The sequence below is a fragment of the Brienomyrus brachyistius genome, chromosome 1, assembly GCF_023856365.1.
Source record: "Brienomyrus brachyistius isolate T26 chromosome 1, BBRACH_0.4, whole genome shotgun sequence".
In the NCBI taxonomy this organism is placed as follows: domain Eukaryota; kingdom Metazoa; phylum Chordata; class Actinopteri; order Osteoglossiformes; family Mormyridae; genus Brienomyrus; species Brienomyrus brachyistius.
The window spans coordinates 22,204,219-22,228,640 of record NC_064533.1 but is presented as its reverse complement, the minus strand read 5'-3'; the positions used below and the strand labels follow the sequence as shown (position 1 = coordinate 22,228,640).

Here is a 24,422-nt window from a genome sequence, read left to right as displayed (position 1 = left end):
CACACATGGACAAGTTAAGAGTCTCTCGAAGATCCCAGACCGAGCGTCCAACCGGAAGGGTCCAAACAAGCCGAAAGGAGGGTCAGACAGTAAGAACATCAACGGCAAACGCAAGGACACGGTATACATTTGGCTGTGCTGAAACACAAAATAACTTCTATCAAATGAGGAAATTCCAAACAATCATCTCTGAAACTTAAACTGCTATGAGCACAATATGAATGCTTGTTTTGTAGACATAATGACAGTATTTCTGTGCAGACATTACAGCCAGGGTGCTTCTCAGGCCAATACATGTTTTAAGGACTTGGCAGTTACATTTACGGACTCACAGTCTTCAATAATATACAAAAATCAACTACACTCCATTACATAGTACCATAAATGCACTGCATGTACTTTAGTGTGCTATGGTGGTGGTCATCATCATCATCATTGGCGATCAATCGAAGTAGGACGGCCTTCTAGAGGGGGCTTAATTGTGGGTTTACAGATGACTGAAGACGCCAATTCTGGAAGCACTAACTTTCTGTAGTGTAGGCACCGTGGAGATGTGCTGGAAGTGGGATAAGACACCTTTTTTGGTGAGAACCTGCTCCTTTCTCTGCTGCTGCTTGACTCTGGCAGCCTGTTGGAGATCGTTTTCATGGAATGTGACTGCTTCATGTAAACTTCTTCACCAAACTGTTTCTGATGATGATGACTATACTACAAGACATTGCAATATACTCTGCTATACTCATAACTGAATTCAGGGCCATAGCCAGGATTTTTTAAATACTGAGGCCAAAAGTGTTAGCCCTACCTAGGTGTGCCCTGGAATACATCAAGGTTATTCGAGTTGCAGAAAAAATACTGAGGACTTGACCTCGGTATCCTCAATGGTAGGTATGGCCATGACTATTATGCTTAACTAGATGGTAGCATGATACATGACATTGTACTACACTACACTACAATAAATTGCATTACAGTCTTCAGCATAGTACTAACTACTATACCATGCTCTCTTATCTACATTGTACAATACATAACACTATAGAATGCTACATACTGTAGTACTTACTACTACACCACGCTCCGTCCTACACTGTACCAAACAATACTACAATTCACTACTCTGTGCTATTACACAGCATAAGCAGTGGCATGTGCTAAATTGTGTGCACAGGGATAGGTATGGATATGGAAGGTTAGCGAGCCCTGTCCTGTCCTGTGATTGGCTGCCTGCAGGGCACAAGGTTTCATTACCAGTGTAATGCAGGTCCCATTTCATGCCAGGTTATGGTAGTTCTCTGCTTATCCTGAGGACCCTTTGATGTTGGTATCCCTATGTGAAATGGGCACTGCATCCCAGATATACTGAAACACCTCCAGAATTGAGTTCTACGTCATCCGTGCGCTGGTAAGCGCATATTCACCAACAATACCCAAGAACCAAGTCCTGATGGAAACTCCCTGACCTCACCAGGATCACATGACGCACACACACGCCCGGCAGTCAAACCCGCACAGAACCGCAAGCCCGGGTCGACCAAGATCCGTGCTCGGTTTTCCCAACCCCTCAATTGTTCCAACAGGCTCTTTTAAAAGGAGAAAGAGGTGGGAAAAAAAGTCCCCATGATTCCTGAAACAAACCAGCTCACGCACACATGGCTACAGGGGACAGCAGCATGATATGCAAGGAAGTCTGTGATTAAAGCACGCTGCCTTTTCATCGTCTAATTACGACTGTCAGGCTTCTCACACGATGACAAAGGGAAAGTGCTTTTCACTGATCCTCGCGCTTATTCTCTGGAGGGCACTGTAGTTTAAGGATTATCCAGGCTTTTTTTGTCTCTGCACCATTTTGCACATATAGCTCCCACACAGACGTGCTCTCCACCGTCCCGTAAGAGAGCGTCTCACAGCCATCAGTGGTCATGATTAAGGGAAAGCACTTTTAATTAGTTCAGGGGGTCAGGTCAAAGGAAACTGTGTGAGACAAGAGTCCGCCTGCCAGATGTTGCCGGCAATGACGAGCCAGACGGGATCACCGGGGCTCCGGGGGTTTGCCAGATGGCTCAGGTGTGAATCACAGGTCTGGGAATTCGCACGCTGAAAGTTGTCGCTGCGGGCGCACGTGCACACTCGCTCACTCACGCACACTCACACGTGCAAACGCACACACCGAGGGACTTCCCCTCCCTTTAACGCACCTGATGAATTCCAATTCTACTGTGACAGGACTCCACAGGATTATTTGCTGTGTTCCGGCAGATTCTATTTGGGGCATATTTTTAGATATTTTTTCACTATCTACACATATGTCATATTACCTGTCCACACATCCAAAGTGAAATGAAAATAGGGGTAGATTAGACAGACAGAATGACAGAGGAGGAAGGGAGAGCTATCAGCCCATGACCGGCTTTGTTCAGACACTGCTTCTTCTCGGGGGTGGGGGGAGGGAGGGGTGGGCAGATTCTCCCTGTCCAATTTCTCCCTCCACAGACTAAACGTGAACTTGACCTGCAGTCTGGCTCAGAGGGAAGCCTGGTAGATGTTAGATGAGACATTCAAAGCCCTGCAGGGAGGCTTCCAGCTGGAGTGGAGAGGAGGCGAGACAGGGCCTGAGTGTTTGAGGTCGCGGGACAGGCCCAGCGCTCGGATCTCTGTGTGTGCGTGTACATGTGTGTACATGCTTATGGATCATGGGCACTGGAATCCCGAATCATAAAAATCCAGACTAATGGAAAACAGCCCCCCTACGCTAGATACCGAGTACAGGCAGAAGACCGGAGCTAACTATTGGTTAGCAGAACATGCTGCTCCAGCATCTCCTGAATAAAGGATGCGTGTATTTAATGTTTAGTGTCGTGACTATTTGTGGCTGTAATGCGGAGTCTGCCAATGTGATAAACCCCATCACTGGGTGTACTCCTCACGTTGCATGCAGTGCAGTGGTGCAGATATTTACATACACATCAGTAGAACCTGCATTTGTGTCCATCTACTGACAACCCCAACCTTCACACTCATGCAGCCCCCCTCCATCCGAGTTGCCAGGGGCCCACAGGCTCCCATAGTGAAGCCTCGACCCTCCTGCCTGGGACATCCATCCTAGAGGTAGGGGGAATGGATGGAGGCATTCCTCACATTCCCCAGACTGGCTGTTACAGACAGCCCTATACTGATTCATCCACCAGAGAGCAGGGGGGTGGAGGGAAGGGGGGGCAGACAGAGCGAGAGAGAGGGGCCTGCTGCCTATTAAGAAGCCACTCCACACTGGGATACATATAATCAGGAGCAGAATGTAGCCTGTTGAATCAAGAGAGGGAAAACCTGATACAGGACAAGCGCTTGAACCCTTGGATAACATAGATAACCTGAAGCAATTAATTAAAAACATCAGGCAAAGTATGGATGGCAAGGTCTCTTGGTGTGAGGTTGTCCCAAAGGCTAAAACATTCGCAAAGCTAGCATGTTAGTACAGGTGACTTCAGGTTTGCTAGGTTTGACTGCAGCTCCATTGCACAGAGCGGGGGACATGCAGAGAGGCCCCAGGGAGCTGCCCTCAGCAGGGAAGAGGCCCCCTTCCTCCTGTAACCAAACTTCAGAATGGGGGAGGACTCGGCCTCTGAGCCAAATCCACTGCAACGCTTCACTTTCAGACTCTGCTGGTCTTGACGCCCGGCCTCCCGCAGCTCTGTGACACCAGGTAACCCCTCAGCCTCACGTGAATTTACTGCCCCTCCCAGGATAATCTACCTCTGGTCCGATGCTATCCTCTGTTTCTAGTTGTTTCTCCCCCCAACATCTGTTTGTTTATAAGCACTATTTTCAGACAATTTCACCACACAAATAAAGGCCGGATGCAAAAATCGCTTTCTTCAAACACAGCGAAGAGCTCCAAACCCCAGTGGTGGAAGCCAAAACCAGACCCAGACGTAAATATTAGTGCATTTCAAGGCTGTCTGACCAAAAACCCTAAAGAGGCGGCTGAACAGAGCCATTCCAGCGACAGTTAACAGATCAGGGAAACAAGAGAACCCAAATCAAAGCGGGACAGAGAGAATCACAGCCAAGGCTCGATCCAGATACAAAAAACAGAACCAGACCGAGAAGCAGAAGTATGTCTAGATATATGAATAGAACCAGAACAGCCACTTCCAGAGTCAAAGGCTCTGACTCTAGGGGCTAGAGCCACTAGCACAACCAAAATCTGCCATATCAGAGAGTCTAAGCCGGAAGCAGAGCCACTGAAATGTGGATAAGCTACAATCCCGATAAACCATGCAATAGGTAGGAGGTGCAAACAGGGGCTTCCCCGAGGCTGAAAACAGCAGCAATTGGCCAACCGCACAAACAAGGGAAACCTCCTAATTGGATATTCATTGGCCAATTTTATTTTGAATGTAAATGTGGGAAAGGCCAGACAGAATCACGTAACACGCACAGGTTTTATTTGGGGTTTCCCTTTTCAGAAGAGGACAGGAGAGGGACGACCAAACATAAAACTGGCAGGAACCTCACAGGGATGCACTTGATTCTGGGGTGGTGTGTGACTCAGTGGGTAAAGATGGTGCATCTGTGATCAGAAGGTCGCTGGTTTAAATCCCAGAACTAATAAAGTGATGTCACTGTTGGGCCCCTGAGCAAGGCCCTTAAGTCCTAGTTGCTCCAGTGACTGTATATTGCTTTGGAGAAAAGTGTCTGCTAAATTAAAAAATGTAATTGTTGGCTACAAAAAGACTGAAAACAGCTATACTTAGGACCAGGTGGAACAGATTGATACAAAGAGCTACAGTCAACACAATTAAATATAAAAGATTTCTCTGATTAAAAAGGCACCACAGCAAAGATTGTAACAGGATTACTGTATAACTGTCTTAATCCTTTGAGAGAAACAGCATGTGAATGTGGAATGAGCCAATGGGCTGCTATCGCTCAAAAAGAGCTCAGCTGGCACGTGTTTGATGAGAGCCGTGCCACAATTCGCCGCAAGTCAAAAAACCACACGGACCCTGGTTTTTTATGTCTTCTGTTGAATGTCAGACTTAAAAACTTGGAGGCTTTTCCTTAAACACATTCCAAAAACCTCTCTTTTTCTCTCTCTCCCCTCAATGGCCAATTCCAGTTTCCAGCCAAGCAAGACAAAAAAATATCAGTTGCTAAAATTCAGAAGGACTTTAAAGGACTGTAACAGCCATTGATGGGGGCAGTACTGAGGATGTGTGTGTTGACATGGGTTGGCCCATTTTAATTCTTAGATCCTGCAGAGAAACGCGTGAAAAATTCTGAACAAAATGAACGACGAACAAGCAAATAAGGCTCTTCACAGCAGCAACAAACAAAAGGCAATACAACGGTCTCCAAAGCAATAAGCAAAGCAAACTGAAAGCTTGCTCTGTTGTTCCTGGCCAGCTCAACTTGCCTCCTGGAGATGGGACACTTAAGGAGGAGATGGAGTTTTGTGATAACCCTGGGGCAGAACAGAGTAAAAGTGGCCAAATGGAGAGGAGCGCATCTCGAGCTGCCAACCTCATAAAAGGCTGTTAATCGGTCTTATTTACAGCAATTACCTGTGTTTAAAACATAGCGTTTATCAAAATGAATGGCCAGACAAGGCAATTACTGCATGGGCCAAACAGATAGAAGTCAGCTAGGGAGTGTTTATTCTCTGCAAGCCATCAAGAGCTGCCCCGAGGCTCAGGAGATGCTGAAACTGGTGTCCACAGCACAGGACGTGGTCAGGGTCTTGGAGTCAGCCAAATGAGGCTGTAACAGTGAGGTGGGGCTGAGGGGTTGAGCTCTGTGACCTTGGGGTCATGGAACCAATCACAGCAAGGTGGCTCAGCAGGTTACCGTGCTGTGGTTGTGATTAGAAGGTTGCTGGTTCAAATCCCAGGGTCAGCATTGAGATTTTAATGTTAGACCCCTGAGCATGGCCCTTAACTCCAAATAGCTCCACAACTGGTGCATGTGTGTGGCTCAAGTGCAGTGGCTCAAGTTGGGATACCCCCGAAAGTGAAATTCCCTACGGAGGTGTGACTGAAGGCCAGAGTAAAGACAGGAGGTGGTCTGATTACAGGGTATGGTGGGAAGGAGGAAGTGAGGGGGCCTGGCTGGCTGATGTGAGCTGTCCTCTCTGGAGCCCAGAAATCACATGTGCCAAAACAGTCGTGTGCCACAGCTCACTGACATATGGAAGCGTGCCCTGCCTCCAGGGAACCTAAGCCTGCAGTTTGTGGGGGGAAAACATCACATCTTCATGGGTTGAAACTGGAGTTGAGGTCAACGGAAAGACAACCCTCTAGAGCAGGGTGTATCCAGAATGGGCCATAGCGTATGTGGACTTTTGCTGCAACTCCCTAATCAGATTATTAATTAGAGGATTGATTGGTTGAAGAGTCCTCACGCCTGAGTTTGAACAGCTGACCTAAAGGTTACCCCAAAATTGCTTACACAGCGGCTCTTTGTGGCAAAGACTGCCCACCCCTGCACTAGAGGTTTGTTCCTGAAATGCTGTAAAATGGACTCAAACTCTGAGGTCACTGAGGTCGCTCAGCCATCTCCTTTGCAGACTGAGCCCGTCCTGAGGTTTCCTCTGCTCCGCCTGGGTTGCTCCGGGTTCCAGGGATTCTGATTTGCGGCCCAACCGCCGACACTGTTCTTCCGCCGCACCTCTAATTGGACCTGGCCTCCAAAGACCTGCTGGCTTAAGTGCGCTGCTTCTGAGAAAAGCACATCTCTGCTATTATGTTCCTAATTACAAACCCCACTCTGGCCTACATTTTAAACAAAATGGCCTCTCGTGACCTCTTGTAAAAATGGAAACTGGAAAAAAAATGTATGAGAAGAGCCAATCAGAGGGGATGGGACACAGAAAGTAGCAATCTGAGGCAGCATGTCAGAATAAGAGTCAATTGGAGGCGATGGGACACCGAAAGTAGCAATAGGAGACGGTGTACCAGCGTAAGGCCCAATCAGAGTTGATAGGACACTGAAAGTAGAAATCTGAGATGTGTCATAATAAGAGCTAATCGATGGTGACAAGAAACAGCAAATAGTAACCTGAGGTGATCCCACTCAAGGACTGATCGTATAGGTCACTGCCGAGGAGGCCACACCCACCAGCAGGCCACACTCAAAGGCATACAAATACGCCCTCACAGCCACTCCAATAGTCGTATAGCACACATCAGCGCACAGATATGGGCTACGGTCCACTGAATCCTGCACTGATCCGAACAGGACACTAATGTGAATAATGAACATGCTGCTGAACAGCCGAGCCACGGTACAGCGCTCCTCTGAACCTTGGCATGTTTGTTTCCCCACTGTTATCTGAAAGCTCACTGGTTAATCTGAAACCTGCTGAATGAACTTTGCCCCCCCACCATAGGCTGAGCATGTGATCACGGTAGAAACAACACCAGCTAAGTGAAATCAAGGTCATTGGCAAGACCGAGCTTGAATTGTTTGCTTAAATGATCCATTAAGGTCTGTCATTTTACTTTCTGACTCCTTGGCAGTAACGTTACACAGACCACATACACAAATGCATAGATTCCCGAAACACTCTCACACACAGATCCGCACACGGGTGTAAACGTTTCCCTGGGTTCACATCTCAGACAATCTACCTGATCAGATCACAGGAAACTATCCTGTAGGAGTCTGCCAATGTGCATCACTATCATGCATCATCTGTAACCTCCGGACCACCTTGTACGACACAACCAGGTGCTGTTGATTCAATGAGCTAACCATTCAAATGACAGTGCTGGTAAGTGGCCCCACCCATATGCCCCGCCCCCCTGCCCAGCCAAAGAGAATGCCTGCAGTGGACAGTGAAGGCTCTTACCTGCAGTGAGACCCACAAGCTTCCTAGAGTCACAATGATGGTCTACTTGCCTGGCTGCTGTTTAAGCGTTGGCTCACACTGCCAGGGAAAGACCAAGGAGAGAGAGAGATAGAAAGAGAGAGAGAGAGAGAGAGAGAGAGAAACAAGACAACGAGAGAGAGGGGGTGCCAAAGAACAACAGTTGCCAAATTCCACACAAGCAGGAAAGAAGAGAGGCAGTTGAACAGAAGAGAGTAAAGGTCGTTTTCTTTGGGGGGGGGGGGTGACAATGTTTAGGTTATGTGGGCACAAGACTTTGAATATGCACCATGTCAACACCTCATCCACCCAAAACAAGTGTTCAGGTGGGGAGGGGTGAATAACTGGAAAAATAAATGTGCTACGTGCGAGAGAAAGCAGCTGGAGAGGAGTTCACCACACAGACAGTCCCGTGTGACCATTCTCATCCCTTATTAAAGGTCGACAGCCATACCAGTAAGCAAGACCTTACCCCTGCAGGCCGAGCCTTATCTCATCAAGATTCCCACTGGTGCACGCACACACACATCGAGTTCCCCTTTTTTGAAGCACCAGCGCACGCACACACACATCAACTTCCTTATTGCTGAAGCACCAGCGCACACACACACACACACATCCAGCTCCCCATTGATGAAGCACCAGCACATGGACAAACATCAAATTCCCCATTGGTGAAGCATTGGCACGTACACACACATCAAAAGTTTCCCACTGGTAAAGCACTGGCATGCACACACATCGAGTTTCTCATTGGGGAAGTACCAGCGCACACACACACATCGAGTTTCCCATTAGTGAAGCACCGGTGTGCACACATCCATTGAGTTCCCCATTAGTGAAGCACCGGTGTGCACACATCCATTGAGTTTCCCATTAGTGAAGCACCGGTGTGCAGACATCCATTGAATTCCCCATTAGTGAAGCACCGGTGTGCACACATCCATTGAGTTCCCCATTAGTGAAGCACCGGTGTGCACACATCCATCGAGTTTCCCATTAGTGAAGCACCGGTGTGCACACATCCATTGAATTCCCCATTAGTGAAGCACCAGTGTGCACACATCCATTGAGTTCCCCATTAGTGAAGCACCAGTGTGCACACATCCATTGAGTTCCCCATTAGTGAAGCACCGGTGTGCACACATCCATTGAGTTCCCCATTAGTGAAGCACTGACACACACACACATATCAAGTTGAGAGGACATCTCTACATCTCTACAGCTCATCCCACGGTCATGAACAAGAGGCAGGATCAGCAGTAATGTGTCTAACAGCACAGCCTCTCTCTCCGGAATGCAAAGCTCAAGCCAGGCCCAGCACCCTAAGGAGAAATCCAGCAGAGCACCGATCAGGTGACCACCTTCCTTCTCCAGCTCTGTAACCCATCATTCCATGATGACAGCTACATGTAGCTGTTACGGCTGCCAACGAAGACATCTGGAAGGTCTCACCACATGGCCACATTACGTGACAGTTTCGAGTCACCAGGGAAGGTGAATGACTCGGACAACCGTTGACTCTGAGCAGTCATGGAACCTTCGTATTTGAAAGGGGTGCGTGGAAGGTGCTTGGATGTCAGATGGCGGAAAAATGGCAGCTCATCCAATAGCGAAGGAAGTAATTAGAGTGGTAATTAAAGAGAGCAGCACATGCACCAGTCAAGGCCTTAATTCAATACCATGCTAATTAAATCCAGCTATAACGTGATTTCGGCAGTAACCTTTGGCTGGGACCGGTAAAAAAGCTATAGAAGGCACACAGAGGTGTAGTGGCCTTCCTCCTAAACTATCACTCTGAACAGAACTTGACCTGGACTAGAAATCTGGTGTTGCCATTATATCCAGACAGACTGGGGGAGGGGCATGGGGGTAGGACTGTAGTCACTGAGAACATGATCCCATCATAAAGCTAGACCTTACATTCACAGGTTACCTTGTCAGATGGGTGTGGATAACCAGCCCCATAACATGATACACGTTATCCTATTCTGACAGCCATGGGTGTAGCTGGCTGTCTACTTTCTGACTATGAGTAATTTGGCTGAGGCTTAGGCGGCCAATTAGCATTAGCGATCTTCGGCTCATCATGGTCAATCCTCTGCTGCCTCCTGTGTACTTCGAACTGATTCTCATGGGCTGTAAAACTTGCCTTTGCCTTGTTTACATCGTCAAGCACTCCAAGACAGCCATGTTGGAAAGGTGCTGCATAAAAATGCAGAACCTTGCTTCCTAAACCAAGCAAAAACATACACCTGTGTACAACATGCACCTGATGTTTTAAGTACAGTACCAGTCAAAAATCTGCAGACACCTACTTTTAATGTATTCATCTCTATTTTAGCTATGTTATTCGCTTTACAGTAAAATGCCTTAAGGAATATGAAGCAATACATATCAAACATTGCAAAAACAAAAGAATTGTTCAACATCTCAATATTTTCGTAGATTTTCTACTCTTTACAATGGCCCCCTGTGACTTCTGTGACAGCATTGCAGACTCTTGGCATTCTTTCAACCGGCATCCAGATGTAGCCGACTGGGATGCTTCTCCAACAGTTTCTCAAGGAGTTTCCATTAGTTCTGAGTATAAGGTGACTACCCTGCTCTTACTCTTTAATCCACCTCATCCCAAACCAGCTCTATAGGTTTTAGGTTGGGGGGGATTGAGGGGGCCAAGTCATCTGTCACAGTACTCAATCACTATCCTTGTTCACAAGAATATGCTTACTACCTAACCATGAGGTGCTCTTATGGTCATTATCCTGTTGAAAAACAAATGATTTTCAGTAGGTGTGTCCTGACATTTCACTGGTACTGTATTTCCAGAAATCTGACATGACCGGTTCAGTTTACATGAACCAAGCCGTGTGTAGATGTATTAGGATAAGAATTATTCAAAGGAAGTCGAGGATAGTGACGAAAGCAAAAGATCAAATGCAGCCCACTGGCAATTCTCACATCGTCATAACATGCCCTAAATACGCACATTTACACCTAAACGTCGAAGTGTTAAGAACAGTCCTGTGTCTGCAGTGAGATGATCTCATTATCTATTGTAGTTTTACACGTAATTTCCTATCCAGCAGGTTAGGATGAGGATTAACGGAGATTAACACACACACACACAGACTTGTTGACTCACTTGTTTATACCTAAGTAAAAGGAAACCCTATTTGCAGTACCAGGCCCATCTTCTAGAAATTCCCTCCTCTTTTAGCTACCAGAACAATCACCATGGGTGTGGCTTGACTTTGGCATGCCAACCAAGTCTCTGATGACCAAAGGGGATTACCAGAATGTCTTGGTCACACACCTTACACATATTGACGAAGAAAGGAAACTTCACACCTGTCACCCAAGTGATGGTCCATACTGAACACCTTTTGGTGTGGACCTAGTGAGATCCAATGGATTGCTTCTGGAAGGCTAACTCAATGTCCTGGTCCTCCCCTGAGTTACATCAGCAGTGCCCCTTTCACCCACAGAATCATGGGGCTTGACCCAAACATGCGTCAACCCCATTCCAAGCCTGACCATTAAGTAGTTCTCCGCTGAGGGCCCTCTCCTCGATTGCCCTTGTGGGAGGGTGTGATTTTTCTTGACAAGGTGTGAGTTTTCCTCGAGGAGGCGGGTGGGTGGGTGAGCGGGGGACACCTACAGTTAGAAAACAGAAACAGCTCAGCTGTTTCACCCCTGCCTTTAGATACTTTGGCTCGTGGACTGTTCCAGAGAGAAATAGCCAAGTAGGACAGTCTGTTTGCCAGTGACTGCTAATCCACATTATGTCATTTCATCATTTATGAGTATTTTCCAGGAAGATTTCTCCAGTTTCGACCATTCTGGAAAACCGTAATGTTGTAATGTTCCTGTAAAGAGGTATTAGTATTTTATTTTGAGGAGAGGCCATATTAAATAAAAGCTGATCGAGTGATTGAGTCCTTACTTAAGCCTTTGTAATTTACATATATGAATGTATTCTGAATCCACATTTCATTACATTTTCCCTGCCTAAGGCCACTAATCATTCTATCATTGTGTAACCGGACATGTGGCCTATGCTGCCTGGGATGAGCTTCAGGATGCCCCATGATCCATATCAGGATATGTGGTTCCAGGATGGATAGAGAGATAGATAGATGAAGCCATAATATTTTCTTTAAACACAAATTAAAATATTGAATCCACATACACATCTATAACATATATAATAATTAAATATGCAACCCTCACAGACTTCGAGAACAGCAACATCCACAGGCTTCGAGAACAGCGACACCCACAGGCTTCGAGAACAGCAACACCCACAGTGTTCCAGAACAGCGACATTTACAGGTTTCGAGAACAGCGACACCCACAGGCTTCTAGAACAGCGACACCCACAGGCTTCGAGAACAGCAACACCCACAGTGTCCCAGAACAGCGACATTTACAGGTTTCGAGAACAGCGACACCCACAGGCTTCGAGAACAGCGACACCCACGGGTTTCGAGAACAGCAACACCCACAGTGTTCCAGAACAGCGACATTTACAGGTTTCGAGAACAGTGGCACCCACGGGTTTGGAGAACAGCGACACCCACAGGCTTCGAGAACAGCAACACCCACAGTGTTCCAGAACAGCGACATTTACAGGTTTCGAGAACAGCGGCACCCACGGGTTTGGAGAACAGCGACACCCACAGGCTTCGAGAACAGCAACACCCACAGTGTTCCAGAACAGCAACATTTACAGGTTTTGAGAACAGCAACATCCACAGGCTTCGAGAACAGCGACACCCACAGGCTTCGAGAACAGCAACATCCACAGTGTTCCAGAACAGCGACATTTACAGGTTTCGAGAACAGCGACACCCACAGGCTTCTAGAACAGCGACACCCACAGGCTTCGAGAACAGCAACACCCACAGTGTTCCAGAACAGCGACATTTACAGGTTTCGAGAACAGCGACACCCACAGGCTTCGAGAACAGCGACACCCACGGGTTTCGAGAACAGCAACACCCACAGTGTTCCAGAACAGCGACATTTACAGGTTTCGAGAACAGTGGCACCCACGGGTTTGGAGAACAGCGACACCCACAGGCTTCGAGAACAGCAACACCCACAGTGTTCCAGAACAGCGACATTTACAGGTTTCGAGAACAGCGGCACCCACGGGTTTGGAGAACAGCGACACCCACAGGCTTCGAGAACAGCAACACCCACAGTGTTCCAGAACAGCAACATTTACAGGTTTTGAGAACAGCGACACCCACAGGCTTCGAGAACAGCGACACCCACGGGCTTCGAGAACAGCAACACCCACAGTGTTCCAGAACAGTGACATTTACAGGTTTCGAGAACAGCGGCACCCACGGGTTTGGAGAACAGCGACACCCACAGGCTTCGAGAACAACAACACCCACAGTGTTCCAGAACAGCGACATTTACAGGTTTCAAGAACAGCGGCACCCACGGGTTTGGAGAACAGCGACACCCACAGGCTTCGAGAACAGCAACACCCACAGTGTTTGAGATCAGCAACACCCACAGTCTTCGACAACAGCTACACCCACAGTCTTCGACAACAGCAACACCCACAGGCATCCAGAACAACGGCACCCACAGGCTTCAGGACAGCAGCTCCCAACAGGCTTCCAGAATAGGGCCCATGGGCTTCTAGAATGTCTGTTTCAGTTTATTGTAGCAGTTGCTATTAGCTCCCTAGAATTTACACCAGACCACCCACACTACCCATGGCCTGTGTGTGTGAGCATACCAGTGTATGTGTTTTGACCGTCTCCTGGGATTGCCACATCCCAAAAGGCACAAAATGCTATTTGCTGCGAGGAGTGTTTCACACCGGACAGCTGCACTCAGTTAATTCTGCTTACAGTTAATTTGGAGCAAGAGGAGGAGTGACAGTCAACCAGCTGTTGGGTTGCTAAGGGTTACATCACAATGTTGATACACCCGCTTGTAGGCCGAACATGTGCAATGGATTCATGCTTGTGTGCAGTATAGTGAGCGACATGCAAAGATCATTTGGGATTAATCCGGTCCTGATGTGGACGTCATCTTAAATCAGCCTGTATATCGTTCTGAGAATAGAACAGAGGACTGCGGAATCGAGAGCGAGCGGATGGCCAAAGGACAATGCAAAATCGCAGAATAGTTTTGTGACCAGAGAAGACGTGCATGTCGACTGAGAAAACAGATGCTTGATCAGAGGAGAGACACGCATGGGGGTGGCCTAGGCCAGAGCGGTTGTGAAATGCTGACTCTGCTTCAGGTTTCCGCTGAAGTCTGTCACACCCATGGGAGGGAGCAGGTAGACAGTGCCTATGAGTAAAAGTGTTATCACTGGGGTGCGATGTGCCGGTGCCTGCCTGCGAGTGCTGCTGACGTAAAACAGACAGACAGACAACACACACACGGGCATTTTCAGTTTTTTGATTGCACTCCAAGATCTTTGCGGGGACCTGAAAAATGGTCCTCACAACATCAAAATAACAGGTTTTTATAACACACACACACACACACTGCCAGCTGTCTGTGCCTGTCCTGGATGAACGGAAACACCCCAGACTCTCCTCGGATCATGCGGCCTGGGATCAGCCCTGCTTCTCTGTATCTGTGTGTGTCTCTGTGCAGACTTGGCCCATCACTTCTAGTGTTAATGTATCAGCGTCATATAACGCTGCACAATCTCCCCTGGCTGCTCCCCAGAGATTAATCCCTCCTCAGACAATCAAAGTGTGTCTCTGCCTGCCTGAAAATAATAACCACACTAATACTTCATCTTTCCAACCCCCCCCCCCCCCACAAACATCCACCATTTCCCACTCTTCTTTGTTATTAAACAGAAATGCACATTACATCATGGTTTTAGGCGGCCTGCAAAACAGAAACACCCACAAACAAAATCAGCAGAGATTTTTTTAAGCATCCCCCCAGAGAGATTAAAAGAAATCGGCAGGCCTTAGCTAAACTATGGGCTCTTTACAGTTCTGCACACCCATCAAACGTAACAAAGAGTGGCCATCAAACCAGAATGCACTATGACATCACAACCATGAGGCCGGATATATGCCCTTTCTCACGTAAGAGCAAATCTCTGCTCGGAAGCTCTGTGAGCCGTTCCAAGACCTCTTGGACACCTTCCTTTTCACACCTCATCCCCAAAAGCCAAGAGCAGCTTTGTCCAGAACAACGTTTACCCCCTTGTTATGCGGGGTGGGGTTGAGGGGGGTGCTGTCTATCAGACAGAGCAAGATGATCAACTTCCATCTAGGGCTCTGTGACATTACAAGGAAGCTTCCACCTGTATCCACAGGGCCTCACAGAAGCCATGGTGTCTCTACAGGGGTTCACAGAAGCCATAGCCTCTCTACAGGGGCTCACAGAAGCCATAGCCTCTCTACAGGGGCTCACAGAAGCCATAGCCTCTCTACAGGGGCTCACAGAAGCCATGGTGTCTCTACAGGGCCTCACAGAAGCCATAGCCTCTCTACAGGGGCTCACAGAAGCCATAGCCTCTCTACAGGGCCTCACAGAAGCCATAGCCTCTCTACAGGGGCTCACAGAAGCCATGGTGTCTCTACATGGCCTCACAGAAGCCATAGCCTCTCTACAGGGGCTCACAGAAGCCATAGCCTCTCTACAGGGCCTCACAGAAGCCATAGCCTCTCTACAGGGGCTCACAGAAGCCATAGCCTCTCTACAGGGGCTCACAGAAGCCATGGTGTCTCTACAGGGCCTCACAGAAGCCATAGGCTCTCTACAGGGGCTCACAGAAGCCATAGCCTCTCTACAGGGCCTCACAGAAGCCATAGCCTCTCTACAGGGCCTCACAGAAGCCATAGCCTCTCTACAGGGGCTCACAGAAGCCATAGCCTCTCTACAGGGGCTCACAGAAGCCACGGTGTTTCTACAGGGCCTCACAGAAGTCACTCGCTCTTTACAGGGCCTCACAGGAGCCACGCTTTCTCTACAGGGTCTCACAGAAGCATTTTCTGCACCCACTCGTCGCTGCTTGTAAAATTATATTACAGGTTCTGCAATGGTTGCTAGTAAAAGCTGACAAAGTGGGAACTGCCAACATACCTTTGGACAAAGTACCAGTTCTGAGTCAGGGAAATCTCTGGAGAACAAATGAGTAAGGTTTACAAAATACCCTCTGAAAGTCACAGTATATAATAATGCTTGGTAAGTGACGGAGCCCCGCCCCTTATATTTCTCCTTCATTTTCAAACAAATCAGCAGTGAGTCAGCATTCTGTACATTAAATGTATAGCTCAGTAATTCATGGGCCATTTCAACCAGCAGCTGGCCCAGTAAATGTGCAGTAAATCATTGCACAGTGCATTCTTTAACAATCACTATGCAGTAAATCAGTGTGCGATCACCGCGTTTTAAATGTACCCAATGACAGAGTAATGACACATGCAGAGGGGGGAATGAGGTACGAGGGGGAGTGGCTGGAGGTGAGGGGGGAGGCGCAACACCCCTGGGAACAGTGACCCACTGGCGGACAGCAGATGCCTAGCTACTCCATCATAGCAGAATTTACATTTTTCTGGAATGACAACAAAGACAGCAATGACAGAATAAAAGAAAAGAGAATGCTTCAACGAATAGGCAGAGATTAGAGGGAAGGAAGTCCAGGCAGTAATTAGAGGTTAATGAGGCTTTTGTCTCATGATGTAACAGCCAGCAGGGACATGGCCATGTGGTTAGCCATTGTTCCAGGACTGTAACGGTGCATTCTGGGAAGTTTGAAGTGCCATTCAAGGGTGAGCCAGTTCATGCAGCTTCACCCAGTTGGTTTATGCCAACAGACGTGGTGAAATTTCACATATGGTGATCCAGGTTGACTTAACAGCTTAGAGCCTATTCACTTCAGGCGTCAGTGATTAAAATTGTGGGGCAGTACTGGAGGGTGGGGGTGTCCTACTCATGCTAAATGAAATACAAACCCATGTTAATGTAAAGGCATGTTTGGGCAAAGAAACAGCCAAATTTCTCACGCCATGGAAATATTAGGCGGGAAATGTAGGCCAGACTGACATCAGGCACAGCGCCCCCAGCTGGACTGGAGCCAGAACTGCTCCATCTCCGCTGGGTTTGGCACAGGAACGGAACCAACTGGGAAAATGATCTGGCCCAGTTTGGCTCACTGTGTGTGTCGCCAGTGCGTGGCCTCCCCTCACGGTTGCCAGTGCTTATTCTGAGCCACGCAGCCTAGGGACTTCCAGAATGAGAACCACACCCCCTGCTCCCACCACACCTTCGGCTCACCCTCTGAGCTGCGGTCACGTGAGACAATGTGCAATCACATCACCCATGAAGCCACTGGTGGGCGCTGTTACAGGAGCGGAGTGTGGAGCAGCTGGTCCGCCGCCAGTTCAGCAAATAGAGGGGAAGGGCAGCAGCACCAGAATCTAAGTTGGGTGCGAAGGGGCATATGCCAAGCTGCCAATGGCTGTGACAGATGGCCCCTCCCTCACCTGCTTCTATGCACTCAGGGCATCTGACCCCCCCCCCCCTTAGGGTCTGACCGCAGGGTTAGCTGTCTGTCTACTGCACCCATTTCTTTTGGGTGTTTAAGGATTTCGTTCAAGGGCCCAGTGAAGATGTGGCGCGAGATTCAAACCGGCAACCTTCTGTCCACAGGTGCAGAAGCCTGACCTGGTGAGTCACATACCGCCCCCCAGAAAGGAGAGAGAGGAAGGCCTGGAAGCTACCATAGAGGGAACATGTGCACCCAGACCGCAAAACCCCAGCTCCTGGGCAGAATATGTAGAACACATGTATTCACAGAAAGCCTGCAGCCAGCTTCGTCAAAAGAGCGTGCAGCAAACATGCTTACACACGCGGGCCAAGACTGAAGCCTGTCTGTGTCGACACGCGAACGTTCACTGGCACACGTGTCCCGGCTGGCTGGCGGATGAAAGTCAGACGTGCGTCTGCACATTGCCATTTTATTAGCTACACGCAAAGCAGACACCTTCACATGCTGTCTGGAAACGGTAAGTCATCTGGGAAAAGCTCATTCAGCCCAAAGCGGCTGGCTCATAAATCTCCACGGCACCTAGGGGGCCTGGAGCTGGTCCTTGGACGTTGTTCCTAGGACCAGGTGATGTATGAGCGTGTTGTCGGTCATATGATGACGGTGTTACCTGTTTGTCACCTGCAGGCTCGTCACCAGACGGCTCGAGACTGTCGAGGGAGTGGACTGGTCCCCAGATAAGGGTGATGCCAAAATAGGGAAGTGTAGGGAAGATGGTGGCACAGGAGGTAGTGCTTTCGTTCGGCAACTGGAGGGTTGCAGGTTCGAGCCCTGGTTCCTCCTGACCCCATCAAAGTGTCCTTGAGCAAGACACTGAACCCCAAATTGCTCCCGGTGAGCAGGTTGGCACCTTGCATGGCAGCCTCCGCCACCGGTGTGTGAATGGATGGGTGAATGTCAGGCATGAAATGTAAAGCACTTTGAGTACTCGTAGGAGTACAAAAGCGCTATATAAATGCAGTCCATTTACCATTTAAAGCAGATATAAGAGCTGAGGATACAGAGAAGTAAAAATTTTAAATATTTGTCACTGATTACTGGGCTTGCTGGCATGTGTTAGCATGTGTGTGAACATTAGCGTGTGTCCCGATGTGTTAACCTGTATATATGGGCACATGTTCACGCATCTGCCTATCAACATACGTTTTAAAGGTCAGACGCATGCCGACCTGCATTAAATGTGGAGGCAGCGCTGGCCCCATCCCAGCAGCCTTTCCGCTTCGTTCCACCACAGCTGATTTGCGGGGCGATGTTTATGCAGGCGTCGATCCCCCTATCCCTCTGGTTTCATACTTTAAACGTGATCCCCCAATGTAAAGCGAGGCAGGAGCTATGAACAATGGAACATCCTTCAGCTAGATGTAAGCCCACATCTCTCACTGTGTCTGTCACTGGCGACCAGATACCTGTATCTGTACTTGGCTCCCAGGGAGGATTTTGGGGACTATACTGCCCCCTAGTGTCAAAGTTGTGAAGATTGCGCACAAGAGTTTTTAAAGAAACGGGAAATGCAAAAGTAATACATTCAGACAGAAGAAAATATTCACATACTGCTAGAGGAAATATACAGTTTAAGAAAGTGAAACATATGCCACTTTTTATACAATTCAAAGACTTAACAAGGTCCCAATTTTGGATAAAAATACACTTCTGATATTTGTCAAAAGTAGGATCATAATGCCCTTGGACAGTCCCCACAAACACACCAGAGCTCCCCTGCCTCACTACGGCCTCCTATGTGGCCCAGAGACTCTTTGAAGCAGATCCAGGAATACATGAGTCATTTGTGTACCAAATATCAGCCATAATCTCTGCACATCCCACAACCCTCCTGTGTCCCCAAACTTGTCCCCCTCCCTGGGCAACACCACTGTTAATGCCCAAAACAGCCAACCAAAGGCCAAAAAAACAAAAAGCACAGAGTCAGGGTTTGCGTGTTGCTAAGCACGCTAGGAAGCTAAACATGGCAAAATCTGGCAATGGCTGGTACATATACACAGGAAAGCAAGCCAGATTTTGTGTGTCTCATGAATGGAAATTCCGGGCCTGGCATCTCACAAAAAGGTGATATCAGCATGTGTCCAGTCTCCCTCCAGCCATGCTAAAGTGTGCAGAGATATTCCCAAAAAGGTGTCGGAGGCTCTGTCTAAATGCAGCCTGCTGTGGAGTACTTGGCATTCCTCAGAGCGCTATTTATACCGCGATCAGAGTGCAACCGCATGGCCACATTCTGTGAGGCAACACTAACGCTAACCCATCAGCGTCAACACTAAGGAAGCTGACGCTCAGGTATTGCTAAGCTAACCCTAAGCCAATGCTAGCCCATTGACATCTTGGGTTGATGTCATCAACATGTAAAGGATTTCAAAGCTAATGATAAGACCTAGCTAATGCTAAGTTAATTGTTCTGTTGGGAAGCATTCAAGTGGATTGCAAACAACAAGGGCCTGGATGGGGTAGGGGGTGGCGTGGAACTTTGTTTACAGACCAGTAGCATTGTGTTGCAAGTGTTTTCTCAATGTACCGAGAAAAGAGAGAGGGAGAGAGAGAGAGAGAGAGAGAGAGAGAGAGAACTAAGGCTGATGCCTGATCAAAACGTAGAGGTTACCTGTAAGTGATCTTCTGACTTTAGCTCAACTTAAGAGGCATCCTCTCTGCCTCAGAGGTGCCCAGAAAGACAACAGGAAGTGAAACTCTAAGAAGCTAGTTTCCTGAGCTGGGAGAAGAAGCTGGCAGGTGACCAATGGGAGTCAGTGTCACATCAAAGCCCATCTCACTAAAATATGCACTATGAGCAAACACCAACTACACAGTTATATTCCACGACATCACCCTGTTGAGCCATTTTGTGGCTCTACGAGGTACCAGAGCAACAAATAGTCTCTGGCCAGCATCCCCACAACTCCATAAGCCACCAAGATCCTAGTGAAGCAGCACCCAAAGGGATGCAGCTGTAAAAGCTCTCACATAACTCAAGCTCTAAAACAGGAAGTTCAGTCTTCTGGATTCCATCACCATGACAATGTCATGGGCTCAAACAAACAGAAGCAAAAGACCAAGGGAGGTGTTCCACGAAGCAGGATTTCTTGCTTAACCAGATAACTTGTTGGATTTAAGGTAGCCTGAGCTAAATGTAAGTGAACGAAAATAAATTCCTTTTAAGCCAGATCTTAAATCCAACAATTTATCCAGCTAAGTGAGAAATCCTGTTTTGTGGAACACCCCCCAGGTCAACCAGTGCTTCTACTTCATACTATACTACACTCATGAATGTTGACTGCACCTCAGAATATATAGTATTTGAGAATGACTGTAAACAGCAGATGTGGTAAAACCATGGTTCTAACTCAGCATACTCTACACTGGCACGACCATAAACAGCAGGTTTCCCCTACCTAACGAGTGGTTGGGGGTTGCCAGTGACCCTGCACTCCAGGCGAATGGGGCTCCCCTCTGACACCTCCTGGCTCTTCAATTTATGCAAGAAATGGGGCGGGGCCTCAGGGGCGGTGTCATCACCCTGCTGATCAATGACCTCGCCAGCTTCCACCGCAGCTGGCTTGCTTTGCATTGGGCCCCCCTGTTTCTCCAAGGCCCGGTCTCGGGGTGAAAGGTACCCACTGTCAGGGGAAGAGGAGTCCTCAGTGGCGCTGTGCTCTGCCCGGGCGGGTCGTCTAAAGATTGAGGATAGCTCCTCGATGAAGGTAGCTGAACGGCCACAGATATCACTGAGCTCTGGACCCCCGTGCAGAAGCCGGGGCCGGTCCTGCTTGTACACTGGTGCCATTTTGGGGCCTTTTGAGGTCTCTGAGGTTTGTTGGACAACTGACAGCGGTGCATTCTGGGCCAAAGTGGTGCGAGCTGGGGAGCCATCATTGATGGGGGGACTTTTTCTGGGGGCAGAGTCTTTGCTAGGGGCGGAGTCTTCACTGGAGGCTGAGTCCTGAATCTGGGGACAAGTTTGTTCACCAGTGGAGATGTGGTCCTGTGCTTGGAGGGGGACGGGGCAATCTAGAGGGGTGGGGTCAAGGGTCTGGTTGGGTGTGGGACCTACAAGAACAGTAGAGTCCTGAGCACTGAGGGGGGGTGTGGAGTTGGTCTCAGACAGGGGGCAGCAGAGGGGGGGATCCGGGCTGGGCGCGTCCTCATCCCCGGTGGAGGAGAAGGCCTCCCACGCTAAATCCAGGCTCCGGTTTATCTCCTCCAGGCTGAGGAAGGCTGACAGCTCTGGGAAGTCACTTTCATCACCACCCTCAAGAACGCCTTCGGTGCTGCCCAGCTCTGCCAGCGAGTCTAGGCTCAGCTGCCCTCCATCCCCCAAGCCTGCATCCTTTAGCACGAGAGAGAGAGGGAGCGTCTGATCACAACTCCCGTCCTGCATCCTAGAAAACAGAAGCGCAGCTTATCAAAATGCACACAAAGAGCTAACAACAATTCCTCACAGACACACTAATCAGTAAGAACAAGACCAACATGCCTACAATCAGAGGATTAGCAACAAAGATACAATGTTAGCACAACCACACACAAAGGACCAACAACAAAAACAATACATGCAGGGCACACAACTGTAACAACAAAACACAGGTGACCAACAGCTACCAAAGACGTTAACTCAAATGGCCGCACCGACACACCCTCTGGACTAAAAGGAGCCATACACACATACAGAGAATTAACATATGCACTCCACAAATACACACGCAGCATCCAAACCAACACATACATCTGCAACAACAACACTTACTGAGAATTAATATCCATCCATTTTCCAAACCGCTTATCCTACTGGGTCGCGGGGGTCCGGAGCCTATCCCGGAAGCAATGGGCATGAGGCAGGGAACAACCTGGGATGGGGGGCCAGCCCATCGCAGGACACACTCACACACCATTCACGCACACATGCACACCTATGGGCAAATTAGCAACTCCAATTAGCCTCAGCACTGTGGGGGGAAACCGGAGTACCCGGAGGAAACCCCACGACGACATGGGGAGAACATGTAAACTCCACACACATGTGACCCAGGCGGAGACTCAAACCCGGGTCCCAGAGGTGTGAGGCAACAGTGCTAACCACTGCACCACCATGCTGCCCCGAGAATTAATATACTGACACAAAAGATAAACAATATTCATGCATTAAATAACCATATAGCCAATAAAATATCAACAAACAGGCAGGATTTAACATGAACAAACATATGGGTAGTTAACAAAGACACACAAAGAACTAACACATGCCAGAAAGACACACTTAAGGACACAGACACAGACATACGTGTTTGCATGTGCGGAGAGCTGATTCTGAGTGGAGCAGACTCAGTCGAACCCGGGCTCTGTCACTAGTCCTCCAGAGATCTCCCAGCTGCACTTGTGCTAAGACTCACTAGTTTGTTTTACTTTTAAAACAACATCTCTGTATGAGGTAAAGGTCTGAATTATTGACGTGGAAACGCCAGTGGCAGTGGCCCCACTTGTTGAACAGATGCCAAGCTTTAAGGTTTTGCGACACATGATGGGCCCCTACACGAATGGCCCCTGCTAAGTCTTGGAGCCGGTGCTGCTCCCAAGCCGCCTCTGGCAAAGCCCCACGGTTCACAGATGTTCACGTTATTCCAGTGCCGCCGGGGCGGGAAGGCAGGCTGCTTTTGTAAATAATAGCCTCTTTCTGAGCCAGTACCATAGCAGAGCTAATCAGTCGTACACCATAAGGCTCCGAGACCGCTACTATGAACTTCGTTGGAACTCGTATAATCTAGCAAAGTTATTCAGTGTTGCACGTATTCCAAGGAAGCCAAACTGTTTACTTTGTGTTTAGCAATATATATTATGGACCATCAACCAAGTGTCACTCCCTGTGTCCAACAAATGAACCTTAATCCCACAGTGAAAAGTACATCCTATCTAGATGAGGTCGTCTAGAGAAGCCCTAGCGTAAAAACGAGAATGTCTGAGCTCACCTTGCACTCTTTAAGCGCGTGATTCCCGGCTCCGGGGGTTCCAGTTTAAGAAGAGCAAGGAAGCCTCTCTTTCCAGAAGAGTAGCCTTCCAGTAGCCTATGGGCAACACACTCTCGCTCCCAGTTGGCTGTCCCAGCAGCCCCTGTGATTACCAGCACCCTGGATGGGTGCGCTATATTTGGGGTGCATGCTCATGTTACAGACTGGTGCCTGACACAGGAATGTAGATAGAGGAGACCCAGCTCCTGTGGGGGGGGGGGGTTAGTGACTGGGGGCCCAGGGTGTGACTGGAGGGGCTAGGATGGGGGAAGTGGGGCAGCCAGAAAGATGAGGTGATAGGCCATACCTCCACCAATAACTGTGGATGAGCTAAACTAGCTACACACATTCTCCCCTCCCCCCATTAACCAAGGTAGGCTGAAAGCATCACAAGCATACATTCTATACATGATGTGACATATGGATGAGGGAAGCTGGGTGTTTATAGACAAGCATCTTGCCTGCTTATAATTTATATTTCTTTAAATCGTTTGCCTTTTTGTGACAAACACCAACTATAAATGGTGCAATACTTACCTAATTTTACATTCTAAGAAAACAAGCTATTCTATGTTACACACTGGCACTGAGAGTTGACCTCCAACAGGGGGCGCCATCTCCCGGCGGACTCCACAGAGTCAAGGGACAAAGAGTAAAGGTCTTTCAGCGGCCGGTTATATATATACTTACTGCTTGCGAGTGGAAGGATCACTCTATTTATACTCCACAAGATTAACTGCTTTTTTTGTCAGGCTGTTTATTTTTATTTGCTTAGCATTAGCTTAGCTAATCGGACACGTTTATACACTCGGATATTTTGCCTGAGGAATTCAGGTTAAGTTTCCAGCATAAAAGGTCCATCCAAGGACCTCCTAAGGATATGGAACTAGTGTCCAGTGGTCATATACCCCTTTGTACACCTGTTGCCCTAACCATTAACACTCTGGATATAATTTGGAATTTGGGCAGACTGGCTATGGTTGCCACAGAGATCATGACT

At 48.4% G+C, this 24,422-nt stretch overlaps 1 protein-coding gene across 1 annotated transcript in view; it reads right to left on the bottom strand.

Annotated features, from left to right (window-relative positions):
* palld (palladin, cytoskeletal associated protein) overlaps positions 1-23,541 on the bottom strand; it is a 58,876-nt gene extending 35,335 nt beyond the window's left edge. The window contains 2 exon segments of the mRNA XM_049010733.1: positions 20,816-21,802; positions 23,384-23,541. Of these exon segments, the coding sequence (XP_048866690.1) occupies positions 20,816-21,801 (986 nt within the window). The 5' untranslated portion in view covers position 21,802; positions 23,384-23,541.
* Between the last annotated feature and the right edge of the window lie 881 nt (positions 23,542-24,422).